The sequence below is a fragment of the Vulpes lagopus genome, chromosome 6 (genome assembly GCF_018345385.1).
Source record: "Vulpes lagopus strain Blue_001 chromosome 6, ASM1834538v1, whole genome shotgun sequence".
Taxonomy (NCBI): Eukaryota; Metazoa; Chordata; class Mammalia; order Carnivora; family Canidae; genus Vulpes; species Vulpes lagopus.
Window position 1 is genome coordinate 29,135,639 of NC_054829.1, and position 15,163 is coordinate 29,150,801.

A 15,163-nucleotide genomic window follows, 5' to 3' on the forward strand; every position below is an offset into this window, starting at 1 on the left:
TATATAACCATTACCCATCCATAACCAACCTCCTTCATCTCCTCCTCTGGAGACCTGTGCTTCTCTAACCCTTTGTCCACATATATATGTATATGTACATGTACATGTACATGTATACGACAGTCTCAGGCATTTTATTAATTCTAGCCTCATTCCAATTGAAGAATCACCTTTGCCTTACTTTCTTCTCCCACTTTCTCTACCCCACCAACGCCATCCTAGCTCTTTTTTTGTATTTTCACTTGCAGCACTACAACTTTGATGGTCCATCTCTTCCAGGACATAGATCCATAAATGTCAGCCCTGCACCCTAAGCAGCTCACAGGGAGGAGCCAGACCAGCAGAACCCCACACCCTGCCCTCTCTTCTGCCCTGGACAGATGGCTCCATGATGACAGCTCCATAATGGCACTGGGTGAGGCCCTGGTGCACATCACGGTCACTCTTCTGCTACTCTGGGTAGGAATGTCTCTGTTCATTTCTGGCCACTCTCAGGCAAGGCCCTCCCAGCACTTCTCCCCAGAATTGGTGATCCCCTTGAAGGTGACTGGAAGGGGCAGAAGTGCAAAATCTCCAGGCTGGCTCTCCTACAGCCTGAAATTTGGGGGCCAGAGACACATTGTCCACATGAGGGTCAAGAAGCTCTTGCTTTCCAAACACTTCCCGGTGTTCACCTACACGGACCAGCACGCCCTCCTCCAGGATCAGCCTTTTGTTCCTGATGACTGCTACTATCATGGTTATGTGGAAGGAATCTCTGAGTCCCTGGTTGCCCTCAGTACCTGTTCTGGAGGTTTTCGAGGAATGCTACAGATTAATGACCTTGCTTATGAAATTGAGCCAATTAGTTTTTCTGCCACATTTGAACACCTGGTGTATAAGATAGACAGTGGTGATACACAGTTCCCACCTATGAGATGTGGGTTAACAGAAGAGGAAATAGCACGCCATTTGCAGTTGAGGGCATCATATAATTCTACTCTGATGCAAAATTCTTACATGGGCTGGTGGACCCACTTGCGGTTTGTTGAGCTGGTAGTAGTTGTGGACCATTTTCAATACCTTTACTGTAAAAGTAATGTGTCATTAGTACAGCGTGAAGTATTTGATACTGTCAATATAATAGATATCTTATATAGCCCTTTGGAGGTTGAAATAGTTTTGAATGGGATTGAAATCTGGAGTGAAAGAAACCTGATTTCCACTGATACTATAGAACAGATTTTGGAGGATTTTTCTGCTTGGAAGTTTTCCAATCTTGATGACCGACTGCCCCATGATACTGCCCATCTTTTCATTAAAAAAAATTTTGGTATAAAGCTTGGAGTTGCCTACGTTGGAGGAATATGCCATCGTCTTTTTAATAGTGGAGTTGATGTCTTTGGAGAAGACCGTCTGTATCTTTTTGCACTTACTGTGGCCCATGAACTTGGTCATAATATGGGTATGACTCATGATACTAAAGAATGTAAGTGTGGGCTTCCGTGGTGCATAATGTATGAGTCCCAGAGCGTGACAGCTCGGTTCAGCAATTGCAGTTATGCCGAGTATTGGAACAATATTCTCACTAAGGGATTATGTATTCACTCACCTCCATATCCAGGGAATGTCTTTAAGATACAGTACTGTGGGAACCTAGTGATTGAAGAAGGAGAGGAGTGTGATTGTGGGACCACAAACCAGTGTGTAAATGATCCCTGTTGTCTGTTGAACTGCACTCTGAAGCCTGGAGCTGCTTGTCAGTTTGGAATTTGTTGCAAAGACTGCAAGTTAATGCCATCAGGGACTTTGTGCAGACATCAGATCAGTGAATGTGACCTTCCAGAATGGTGCAATGGGACATTTCATCAATGCCCAGAAGATGTATATGTGCAGGACGGGATTCCCTGTGCTGACAATGCCTACTGCTATGAAGGGAGATGTAATAACCATGACAAACAGTGCAGGGAGATTTTTGGCAAAGATGCAAGGAGTGCGTCTCAGAGTTGCTACCAAGAAATCAACACCCAAGGAAATCGATTTGGTCACTGTGGTATCACCAACCTAGTATACGTGAAATGTGAGGGCCCTGATATTCTGTGTGGGAGAGTGCAGTGTGAAAATGTAGGAATGATTCCTAATCTGATCCAACATTCTACAGTGCATCAGCTTCACTTCAATGATACCACTTGCTGGGGCACTGATTTTCATTTAGGGATGTCCATACCTGATGTTGGTCAAGTGAAAGATGGCACAATATGTGGTCCAGAAAAGATCTGCCTCCATAAGAAGTGTGTCAATATGACCTATCCGCCACGAAACTGTCATTCTAATGAGACCTGCCACATGCATGGAGTCTGTAATAATAAACAGCATTGCCACTGCAAGCGTGGATGGGCACCTCCCTACTGCAAGGATGCAGGCCTTGGAGGCAGTATAGACAGCGGGCCACCTCCTAAGGAATATGTGGCAACGCTCGAAGCAAAGGCATTGTTGGGTTACCTGTCATTATTGTGGCTTATTCTTTTTACTGCTTTCGTTTTATTTTGCCTTCTCGTAGTTTGTATGGAAAAAAAAAGAGAAGAAGAGGAAAGCTAAATCTCTTGCCTTGGTAAACAAATCCTTAGTTCTTCTTTTAATAGTAGAAAAACATTAGGGCATGTCTGTATAAAGAAAAATTCAAGGACCCCTCATACCAGGATCATAAGCATTAATATCACACCAAAGGATTTCTAGCATTTACTTTCTTACTCTTCAGTGTTAATAAGCAATATTAAAACTTTACTCCCCACCCCCCACCCCCGGATGTTGTCTATTTTCTGGGCAAAGGCACACCAGAGAGACATTTTTAAGCTGATGTCTAGCAGTTCTAAACCTCCTCCCATTTTTGTTCTTTAGTTTTTTTTTTTTTTAATTTTTTATTTATTTATGATAGTCACACAGAGAGAGAGAGAGAGAGAGAGGGGCAGAGATACAGGCAGAGGGAGAAGCAGGCTCCATGCACCGGGAGCCTGACGTGGGATTCGATCCCGGGTCTCCAGGATCGCGCCCTGGGCCAAAGGCAGGCGCCAAACCGCTGCGCCACCCAGGGATCCCTCATTTTTGTTCTTTAGGATGTAAAGTACAAAATCTGCTGCTGCAGATCCCATTTCTGTTTTGCCTATTCTCTTCAGGGTAACTGTGCTTAAAGGGGGCAGTAGAAGTAACCTAGGGTGATGGGTGAGGGGAGAAGGCAGTTTACTTTCTTGTGTGCTAAAAATTACTCTCTGTCATTTTGGCTGGGGCCATTCACTCTGGCAGCTGTGTTTGGTTTTGGACTCCAGTTTTGTTGGCTCTTTAGAACCACCTTCATTCTTGCTGAGAAGTACCGGCACCCTCAAGAGATCTGACTTGTAGCTCTGAGGTTAGCAGTTCCTCATTTGAGTTCTGCCCAGCAGCTGGTCACTTGTGCTCCTTGTAAGTCTTGTTCCCTGCTCTGCAGAGGGTCTCCTTGAATCACCAGCACTCTGATAAACTCACTTTCTTTCCTGTGTTCCTCTTGCCCTAGGGCTATTAAGTGCTTTCAGTAGTTATTTCATTGTGATAGTCTGAGTTCTCTAGAAGCAGACACTGAGAGTTTAGAGTACAGGATTTTGATAGGGAGGAACCACTGTGAAAAGGTGAGGAAGTCGGCTGTGTGATGAGAAATGGTACTACATTGCAGCCTTGGCCAACCTAGCAGCCAGCTCCTCTGGAATAAATATTGCCTGAAAGATTTGTCTTGAATTGGGCCAAAATGGCCTGATCTTCACACCTTCCCTTGCTCATTCACTGTATCTGGAGTCCATGGGAATGGCAAGAGGTTGGCCACACTTCTTTGCAACTGAGGCTATTCCAAGGAGCTGACATCTGGAGGCTCTCTGTTGATTGTAATCCCTGCGGCTGTTCTCAGCAAACTTTCCTTGAAGGAGAATCAAAGTGGCCCATTTGGATATTCCATGGTCTAGGCTTGTACTGCCCTGATCCACTTTTCCATTTATGTTCAGGGAACAGCTCATCCAGGATTCTAATAGGCATCTCTGCCTATGAGGAACCTTACAAGAGGGAGGTTAATGAGATGAAACACAGTTCCTACTGCTGTGTTTGGTATTGGGGCTGAAATTGATACTTATTATTTCTCTTCTCCACTATCCTTTCTAGTTTTCCTCACCTTTACATTGCATTCTTCTGGCTTTGGATGATAACCGTGTGTCATTACTCAGGTCCTTGTTTCCAAAGCCCCTGAGTGTCTAGTCACCATTCTCAGACTGGGATTGCTGAATCTATCTATTTACAGTCAAAATGGGACTGGAGAATACCAAGAAGCATTGAGGGAGATCACCTGGGTTCTACACATATTCTTTGTATCTCATGATATAAAGGCAGCCCTACTTCTTCTTAGTGATTAGGCACGGTTGCACCTGCCAAGACCATTGACACTGCTTCTTGCTATTGATGAAGGGACACAGGAGCCCAAAATGCCCAGGTAGCAGCTTTAGCTTATAATTCCATTGGGGCTCTTTGTTCCCTGGTGAAAATGTGACTCTTTTGGGGACCAGAACCTCTAACCCTGGAGAGTTGAAGGGGACAGGAAGCACAGACCACCCTAATGGGTCATAGAGAATAGTGGTATGTAGTGCCATTCTGCTTCTAGTCCTTGGTTTCCAGACCCAAGAAAAGATCTTTGGTTCAGTGCATACAACCCACCCTGGAATGGTGTCTGTATTAGGGTTCCCCAGAGAAACAAAACCAGTAAGATATGGCATTTACATATTTACCCCTTCCCCAGAAGAAAACGTAAGGCCCTTCAGTGATTTTTACTCTTCTTGATATCCCATAACTTAAATACTATGATGTGAAATTAACAATATCCAAATGCTATGATATAAATTCAATTATCCCATGCTACATGATAAGGGGATAAGGAAAGAAAGAGGAAAATGGAAAGAAGACAATAAGATATATGAATACAAATGTATTCATAACAAAATAAAGAGGAAATAGTCATGATACTTACAGCCCTTGTTTCTATAACTGGTCACCTGGTTGCACCTGGTATTTGTAACCATCTTTTACTATCCACTCTATTCCCTTTGCCTTTGGCAAGCACTTCATCTGATCATAACTCTTTATCTGATGGTGTGACCCAAACATTCCCTCTTAAAGAGTCTGGGCCATTAGTAGTCCTGCCTGGATTGGGTTGTTAGAGTTTTCCACTGACCTTAGAAGCAGGGCATAGTAGTACAGAGAGACACACTAAGGGAGCTATATTCCAGATTCTCTTCTTTACTTTTTACTCTGCCTTACTTGCTATGAAATAGTAGTCTAATTTCCCTTTCATTATCAAGGTCAATCACCCCAGCCATCACCATAACTCCCTTCACTGCCTGTTGATTCAGAGACATGAGGAGCCCAAAGTGGTCAGGTGGCAATCTTAGCTTCCAGTCGGTGGAATCATTGTTTGTCTCCTGGCAGAAGTATTCTTCCCTCCAGGACTAAGACCTCTAAGGCAGCAAAGCATGGAGTCATAGGGGTGGGAAGCAAAAATTTTGCTAGTGAGTCATTGGTTTTAATAGTAAGTGGTGCCACTCCTATTTCCAACTCTTGATTCCTGGACCCATCCATGAATCTTATCTATGGGAGAAACAGCATCATATATTGGACACTAATTCAGGGCATATACAGCTTTCTGGAGAGCCTTGCCCTAGCCTTGCAAGATATTGCCACCTAGCTGGCACTGTCACTTAGTCTTGAAAAGGCTTTTCCACCGTTCCAGTAAGACAGCTGCTTCAAGGTGGTGGGGAACGTGGTAAGACCAATGAATCCCATGACCATGGGCCCAGTGCCATACTTCTTTTGCTGTGAAGTGAGTTCCTTGATCAGAAGCAATGCTGTGTAGACTACAATGATGGTGAATAAGGCATTCTGTAAGTCCATGGATAGTAGTAGTTTTGGCAGAAGTTATTGTGTACAAGGAAGGAAAATCTGTATCCAGAGTGTCTAATACAGTAAGGATAAAACGTTGCCCCTTCCATAATGGAAGCAGTCCAATATAATGAATCATCTTCTGACATGCAGGTAGCTGGCTGATAACCCCAGAGAATGGTGACATACTGGTGACTCAGTGTTGGTCTCTGCCCCTGCAGATTGGTCAGTTAATGGTGGCTGTAGTCTGGTCATCCTTGGTGAGTGAAAATCTGTGTTGCTGCTTCAAGTGTAATTGCCACCCTGTAACCATAGCTACTTTGTTCATGACCCATTGGGTCATGGTGGGTGATTAAGGAAAGAGGTTGGTACCCACAGAATGGGTCGTTGTGCTTATTTTTTTAAAATTTAAATTCAATTTATTTAACATATACTGTATTATTAATTTCAGAGGTAGAATTTAGTGATTCATCAGTTGCATATAACACGCATTGTTCATTACATCATGTGCCCTCCTTAACGCCCATCCCACATTTATCCCATCCCCCTCCTGCCTCTCCTCCAGCAACCCTCAGTTTGTTTCCTATAGTTAAGAGTCTCTTATGGTTTGCCTCCCTCTCTGTTTTCATCTTATTTTATTTTTCCTTGCCTTCCCCTATGTTCATCTGTTTTGTTTCTTAAATTCCACATATGAGTGAAACCATATGATATTTTATTTTCTATGACTGATTTTGCTTAGCATAATACCTTCTAGTTCCATCCACATCATTGCAAATGGCAAGATTTCATTCCTTCTGTTGGCTGAGTAATACTCCATTGTACATATTCTATCTGTGTATTAAAATCCTCTTCTGGGGTAACCCTTTGGTGACTACATGGGACACAAATATGTTTGTGGGTTTTTTTTTTGAGATCTTATTTATTTATTCATAAGAGACACAGAGAGAGATAGAGAGAGAAGCAGAGGGAGAAGAGCTCTCTGCAGGGAGCTGGATTCAGGACTCGATCCCAGGATCCTGGGATCACACCTGAGCCAAAGGCAGACTCTCAACCACTGAGCCACCCATGCATCCCTGTTCGTGTTTTTTGGCCATTCAGAGAGGTCTATCTATATACCCCCTTTCCAAATTTCTTTGTTACTAATTTTCAAATCATGTCCCTTCTATGTTCCTGATTATGCCCATGAACTGTTACGTAATTCCACATCTGGCCATTTCTCCTTCCAAGGAGAAATGCACTGCCCCAAGTTCTAACCACTGGTAGGATTTCCCTTCACCACTCCCTTCAGGGATGTCCTAGAGAGGGGCTGCAGTGCTGCCGCTGACCACATCCAGGTGTGCTTGTATATATCATACAGAACCATCTGTAAAGCAGGCCTGAGTCTTCTCTTCCCCTGTCAGCTGATCACAAGGAATTCCCCATGAGGCTATATGTGTAGGCTGGCAGAGAGAAGACAGTGGAGCAAGAATGGGGACTTTGGACATTTGGGCCACTTCTTCATGTAAGTGACTTCAGGGCCTGCTCAGGCCTGATTTTGAATATATACCTTCTATTTGGTGGAGTGTTGGTGTGCAAGCCCACTTTTGGGTTGGTGAACACCCAGTTCATGATGTTAGTTCAGGTCACATGGTAACTTGGTAGCGCATGAGCTAGCATTCAGCTTCTACTGAGGCCCAGTAATAGACCAAAAGTTGTTTCTCAAAAGGAAAGTAGTTTTATGAAGGTGTTGGCAGAGTCTTGCCCCTAAATCTTAAGAGCCTGCATTGCGGTTCATCTCTAGAACCTTCCCAAAGCTCCAAACAGCATCTTTATCTGAAACTGACACTTCAAGCACCATTGAGTCTGCTGGATCATAAGGCCCAAGTGGAAGAGCAGCTTGCATAGTGGCCTGGACCTATGGCAGAGCCTTTTCTTTTTCTGGGCCCCACTTAAAACTAGCAGCTTCTCAGGTCACTTGGTAAATGGACTAGAGTAACACTCAAATGAGGAATATGTTGCCTCCAAAATCCAAAGAGGTATTGTGCTTCTTTCTTGGCTGTAGGAGAGCCAGCTACAACTTATTCTTCACCTTAGAAGGGATATCTCAACATGCCCTACATAACAGGACCCCTAAATATTTTGGGGTAGAAGTGAATTTTAGATTTATTTCCCACCCTGATGTGCAAGTGTCTTACTAATAAGCCTAGAGTAGTTGCTACTTCTCACTCACTAGGTCTAATCAGCATAATGTCATTAATGTAATGGACCAGTATGATATCTTGTGGGAGGGAAAGACAATCAAGATCCCTGCAAACTAAATTATGACCTAGGGATGGAGGGTTGATATAACCCTAAAGAGGTATTTGTATATGTATTTCTGGCCATACCAGCAGAAATCACACTGCTTCTGGTGGGCCTTATGGACAGGTATGGAAGAAAAATGCATTTGCCAGATCAAAAACTGCATACCTAGGACCAGGGGATGTGTTAATTTGCTCAAACAGTGAAACAACATCAGGTACAGCAGCTGCAACTGGAGTCACCACCTGGTTAAGCTTACAATAAAATAATGCATTGGCATTCTCTAAGATTCATCTGTTTTCTGCACAGCCCAAATAGGAGAGTTGAATAGGAATGTGATGGGAATCACTACCCCTGTATCTTTCAAGTGGTGGCACTAATCTGCAATCTTTCTTGGGATGTGGTACTTAAATGGCTTCCAGTTGGCCTTTTCCACTGTAATAGCCCATATTCTACAGCTCAGGGAACCAATGTGAAGATTTTGCCAGCTGCTAAGTATGTCTATTCCAATTATACAGTCTACACCTGGGCAAATAACCATAGGATGGGTTCAGGGAGCCACTGAACCTACTGTGAAACAGACCTGTACCAATAACCCATTAATCACTGGACTTCCACAAGCTCTCCTACTGTGACTGGAGGGGCACAGTGACATTATGGGTCTTTTGGAATCAGTGTCAGTTCAGAGCTAATGTTTAGTAGTCTCTGAAAGGTATGATTATTTCCTTTTCCCCAATGTACAGCCCTGTTAAAAGGCCATAGTTCCCTCTGGGAGGCTAGGAGAAAGATTAGCCATATAAATTTTCATTGCTGTATCAGGGCCTTCCTAAAGGGTACCTGGCCTCCCATTCATTCAAGAGGTTCTTGGCTTCTAAACTGATTCAACTTGGGAATTGATTGAAGGACTGTCATTCACTGCTTTTATGACTTGAGTTAGACTCTGTTGACTTGACTTAGAACTTTTTGCTTATATATATCAAATAAGAATTTCTGTTTCACTTCTAGGAATATCATGATTAACTAGACAGCACCATAACTGTGCATGAGTCGGATTATTGTGATTGCTGCTTTGGCTCTTTTGTTTATTATGGTAACCATGCCTACCTTGTCTTGGTGGTTGAGTGCTGCCACTTGGCCCCTGTTGCCCTGTTGCCCTGGGATCCATATGTTCCCAATCTTTAAGGTTTTCTAATTGAGTGTCTGTGGTTCCCACTCTAAAGCCTAGCCTACAGAGAAGAGCCTGAAGAGGCTCTTCAAGGGGATCTTCAAGGATGCTGGACTCCCTTCACAAATTTATTCCTCAAAGCATTAGTCCTGTGGACCCTCAGTGTGGGTGAGTAGGTCTTAAATGAGTACACTGTAACATTACAGTCTCCCTACACCTCTGAACTCCTTCCTCTATATTAAAACAAAGCAGGTCAGCCATTTACAATTGGCCTTCTTTTGGTCCGTGTTTCAGCCAATTAATCAACAAACTGTTAGAGCCCTTTCTAACTCCCCTGCAGCATTAAATGCAAAATCTCTGGTTAGTGATCCCATATCAATAAATTTGGCCTGACCCAAGTGTGCTTCTTTCATGTTATCCCACATCCTCAATATCCATCCATGTTCCCTGGACGTCTGTTGGTATAAATTAGGAAACTTAAATAGTTCTTTTGGAGCATATTGTACCTCCTCATGGGTCATGTTTTGTGTCTCACCATTAGGGGTCCTCTGGGATTTGACTCTAGTTATAGGTCTAGAAGCAAAGTGGGGTGATGGGGATGGATCCTGAAGAGAATCAGCACTGTCTTGCATGTTGGTTATATCAGGGGAAATCATTACTGTTTCCTCAGGTAATACCAGGTTAGCCCCTCGAATGTAGATGGAGAAGCTGCTACCACCTACAGTGGAGGTAGAAAAAGCTCTTCCCCTGCAAAAAAGACTCATCAGAGTACAGAGGTTCAATGTTCCCAGCTTCATCAGAGTCTTCCCATATGTCCCTAGTCCCACTTACAGGAAATCATTCTTCCCCAATCAATGCCTTCGCTATAACAGTAAACACCTTGTGAAGCTGGGAGTTCAGCTTACATTGTAATACAGCTAATAACAAAATGAGGTTCTATGTTTGATTTTCACCAGTTTCAGCCCTGTGGCTGGAGGAGATAAGATTCTCCTTCAGGGCACACATAGGATTAGGTCATTTATGGGATACTTGAGCTGAGAAATGGGATCCCTGAATTCATCCTTTTCTTTCACTACTTGTCCAAAAATGTTAGAGGCAATCAACCAATGGCATTATCCCTTAGTTTCCAAAAAATGTTCAGAAGTATCATATACAGCATCACTTATCTCTTTGCTTCATATAGTAGTTGATCAGAAGTACCTAGTGCAGATATTTTATGTATCTCTATACATAGTTCGCCATGGACTATTAGTCTTTATATAAGATTAGAGAGCCAGTTTCAGAAACCCCAGAACCAATTAAGAAAACTCATTCTTAAAATTCTGTTCCTCTAGAATCACTCCTGGTATCAAATCTGTATTAGAATCTTTCAGAGAAATAGAACCAGCAGGCTATGTGCTTACATGATTATGGAGCCTAAGAAGTCTCATGATCTGCCATCTGCAAGCTGAAAACAAGGAAAGCCGGTGGTATAATTTATTCTAAGTATAAAGGCCTAAGAATCAGTGGAGCATATGATTTAGGAGTCCATCTAAATCTGAAGGAGCAGTGATATCCAAGGGCAGGAGAAAATGGGGATGTCTCAGCTCAGAGAGAGAGCAAATTCACCCTTTCTCTGCCTTTTTGTTCTATTTAGGTCCTCAGTGATTGCATAATGCACACTTGCATTAGTGAGGGTGACCTTCTTGACTCAGTTTATTGATTCAAATGCTGATCTCTTCCAGAATCAAATGCTAATCTCACCAGCACAGACACATCCAGAAATAATATTTTACCAGACGTCTGGGCATCTCTTAGCCCTGTCAAGATGACACATAAAATTAACCATCACAGGGATGTTATATAGACTCCACGTCTCGAGGGGAGGAATCCCAAAGAATTTTCAGCCTTCTTTAATCTGCCAAATGTAGCATACTTTCTTGGTGAGATTACAGAGAACATAGATTCACATATAGTGCAGGGGGTAATGGCAACTGGTGAAACCGATATGGAGTCAAATTGGTTAATAGCCAGTGAAAACACATGCATTTAGCTTTGGACCCAGCAGTTCTTCTTCTGGAACTCTATCCCAAAGATATATTTCAAAACTATGAAATTACTTTGGTGTAAGGCTATTTATGGCATTATAATAGCAAAAGATTCAGGAGCCACACCAATGCCTACCCATAGAGGACTGATTGAATAAAATACGGTATTTCCACACCATGGATACATACAACTCTAAAAACAAATAAGCAAGATTTCCTTACAGTGATAACACATGATCTCCAAGATCTGTTCTTAGGGATAAAAAGCCAGATTTATGATATTATATATAATATGCTGCTACTCTTTTTTGTAAGATTGATTCAGGAGTGTTGATAATGCTGCTGCAAATATTGCATGAATCTCTTTGAATTAGTATTTTTGTATCCTTTGAGTAAAAACTTAGTAGTTGTAGATGCTGAGTAGTTCTTTTTAACTTTTTGAGGAATGTCTATACTGTTTTCCAGAGTCGCTGCACCAGTTCGCATTTGTACCAACAGTGTTAAAAGGATTCCCCTTTGTCCACATCCTCACCATCACCAGTTGTGTCCTGTGTTGTTAATTTTCACCATTCTGACAGGTGTGAGGTGATATCTCAGCCACAAAAAAAAAAAAAAGAAAGAAATCTTGTCATTTGCCACAACATAGAAGGAGCTAGAGAGTATTATGCTAAGCGAAATAAGTTAATCAGAGAAAGACAAATACCATATGATTTCACTCATATGTGGAACTTAAGAAACCAAACAAACATGGAGGTAGAAAGGAAAACCATGAAACAGACTTTAAACTATAGAAACAAACTGATGATTACCAGAAGGATGTTGGGGGAGGGGGGGATTGGTGAGAACAATCAAGTAAACAATCAAAGAAGCCAAATAAAATTTCATAATCTTTCATTTTTAAAGAAAATGTAAATATGAACTCATGATTTTTAAAATTTAAATTCAATTAATTAACATATAGTGCATTATTAATTTCAGAGGTGGAGCTTAATGATTGATCAGTTGCATATAACACCCAGTGCTCATCCCTATATGTGCCCTCCTTAATGCCCATCACCCAGTTACCCCATCACCCACCCACCTCCCTTCCAGCGACCCTCAGTTTGTTTCCTATGGTTAACAGTCTCTAATGGTTTGTCTCCTTCTCTGATTACATCTTGTTTTATTTTTCCTTCCCTTCCCCTATGATCCTCTGTTTTGTTTTTTATTTATTTTTATTTTGTTTTAATAATGAGGTGTCTTTTTTTTTAAGATTTTATTTATTTATTCAGAGAGAGAGAGGCAGAGACACAGAGGGAGAAGCAGGCTCCATGCAGGGAGCCCGACGTGGGACTCGATCCCGGGTCTCCAGGATCACACCCCGGGCTGCAGGCGGTGCTAAACCGCTGCACCACCGGGGCTGCCCCTGTTTTGTTTTTTAAATTCCACTTATGGAACTCATGATTTTTAATCAACTTGATTCACGTATAATTTACAGACAGTGTTGTATGGGAAGTGTTGAATCACTAATTTCTACACCTGAAACTAATATTACACCGATTTTAACTAATTGGAATTTAAATAAAAACTTGAAACAAAATGTGCTGAGTGAAAAAAGCAGCTAAAAAGAATACATATTATTTGAATTTATATGAAATCCTAAAATGGGTAATATTCTAGAATGACAGACATATCAGTAGCTGCTTAAGGTAAGGTGTAAGGAAGGGGGTTAGCTGCTGGTGGGCATAAAAATTTTTGAGGATAATTGTCTAGTTCCTTTCAAAATTGTTTTGGCTAAGGTAGGTCATTTACATTTCCATATGTTTTTTTAAAATTTATTTTTAAATATTTTATTTATTTATTAGAGAAAGTGCAGAAGTAGGGGGAGCAGTAGGCAGAGGGAGAGAGAGAAGCAGGCCTCCTGCTGAGCAAGGAGCCTGATGCGGGGGCCCCATCCCAGGACCCTAGGATCATGACCTGAGCTGAAGGCAGACACATAACCGACTGAGCCACCCAGGCATCCTTCCTTGTGCTACTTATAGTTATATCCTCCTCCAATCCAGAACTCCCGCTAACCACGGATCTATTTTGTTATTGTAGTTTTGTCTCTTCCAGAATGTCATATCAATGGAATCATAGTGTGTAAGCTTCTGCAGCTGACTTCTTTCACACAGCATAACATCTTTGAGGTTGCTCCACACTGTTGACTGTATCAAGGGTTCACACCTCTTGTTGCTGAGTAGTATTCTGTTGTATAGATGTGCCACTATTTGTTTATCGATTCACTCTTTGAGTGGAATCTGGGTTGTTTCCAGTTTTTGACTATCACAAATAAAGTTGCCAAGAACATTAGTTAGTATACAGAATTTGTGTAAACATAGACTTTCATCTTTCCAATCCCACCCAGGAGTGAGATTTCTGGGTTACATGGTGAGCAAATGTTTAAATTTACAAGATATGGTCCAACTGTCTTCCTGAGTGTACAACTACATTTTCACCAACAATGAGAGTTCCAATTGCTTGGTATCTTCAACTAGCACTTAGTATTGTCAGTTATTTTTTAACCATCCAAAAGGGTGTGTAGTAGTATCTCATGATAGTTTTAATGCACATTTATAGCAAGAAGTTGCTGGGGCTGAGGCCAAAAAGGTGTTCTCTAGGATTTTGATGGATTCCTGTCTCACATTTAGGTCTTCCATACATTTTTAGTTTATTTTTGTGTATGATATAAGAAAATGGTCCAGTTTCATTCTTCTGCATGTGGGTGTACAATTTTCCCAGCACCATTTGTTGAAGACTGTCCTTTTTCCATTGGATAGTCTTTCCTGCTTTGTCAAATATTAGTTGACCATAGAGTTGAGGGTCCATTTCTGGGTTTTCTATTCTGTTCCATTGATCTTATGTATCTGTTTTTGCATCAATATCATGCTGTCCTGGTGGTCACAGCTTTGTAATATAGCTTGAGGTCTGGAATTGTGATGCCTCCAGCTTTGGGTGGTTTTTTTTTTTCTTTCTTTCCAACATTGCTTTGGCTATTCGGGGTCTTTTCTGGTTCCATACAAATTTTAGGATTGTTTCTTCCAGCTCTGTGAAAAATGTCAATGGTATTTTGATAGAGATTGTACTGAATGTATAGATTGCTCTGGGTGGCATAGACGTTTTAACAATATCCTTCCAATCCATGAGTATGGAACGATTTTCCATTTCTTTGTGTCCTCATCAATTTCTTTCATAAGTGTTCTATGATTTTCAGAGCCCAGATCCTTTACTTCTTTGGTTAGGTTTATTCCTTGGTATCTTAGGGGGTTTGGTGCAACTGTAAATGGGATCGATTCCTTAATTTCTCTTTTTTCTGTCTCATTGTTAGTGTATAGATATGCAGCTGATTTCTGTGCATTTTATATCCTGTGACTTTGCTGAATTGCTTGCTGTAGGAGTTTTAGCAATTTTGGGGTGGAGTCCTTTGGGTTTTCCACACACAGTATCATGTCATCTGCGAAGAGGGAGAATTTGACTTCTTTGCTGATTTGGATGACTTTTATTTCTTTTTGTTGTCTGATTGCTGAGGCCAGGACTTGTACTATGTTGAACAACAGTGGTGAGAGTGAACACCCTTGCCATGTTCCTGACCTTAGGGGAAAAGCTCTCAGTTTTTCCCCCATTGAGAATGATATTCCCTGTGAGCTTTTTGTGTATGGCTTTTATGATATCAAGGTATGTTTCCTCTATCCCTACACTGTGGAGAGTTTTAATCAAGATAGGATGCTGTATTTTGTCAAATGCTTTTTCT

The 15,163-nt window shown here is 41.7% G+C and overlaps 1 protein-coding gene across 1 annotated transcript; it reads left to right on the top strand.

Moving 5' to 3' along the window:
* The first annotated feature begins 261 nt into the window (after positions 1-261).
* On the top strand, positions 262-2,577 carry ADAM20 (ADAM metallopeptidase domain 20). Its single transcript, XM_041757783.1, has one exon. It carries the CDS (start codon positions 295-297, stop codon positions 2,575-2,577), a length of 2,283 nt encoding a protein of 760 aa, XP_041613717.1. The 5' UTR covers positions 262-294.
* Positions 2,578-15,163: the final 12,586 nt, after the last annotated feature.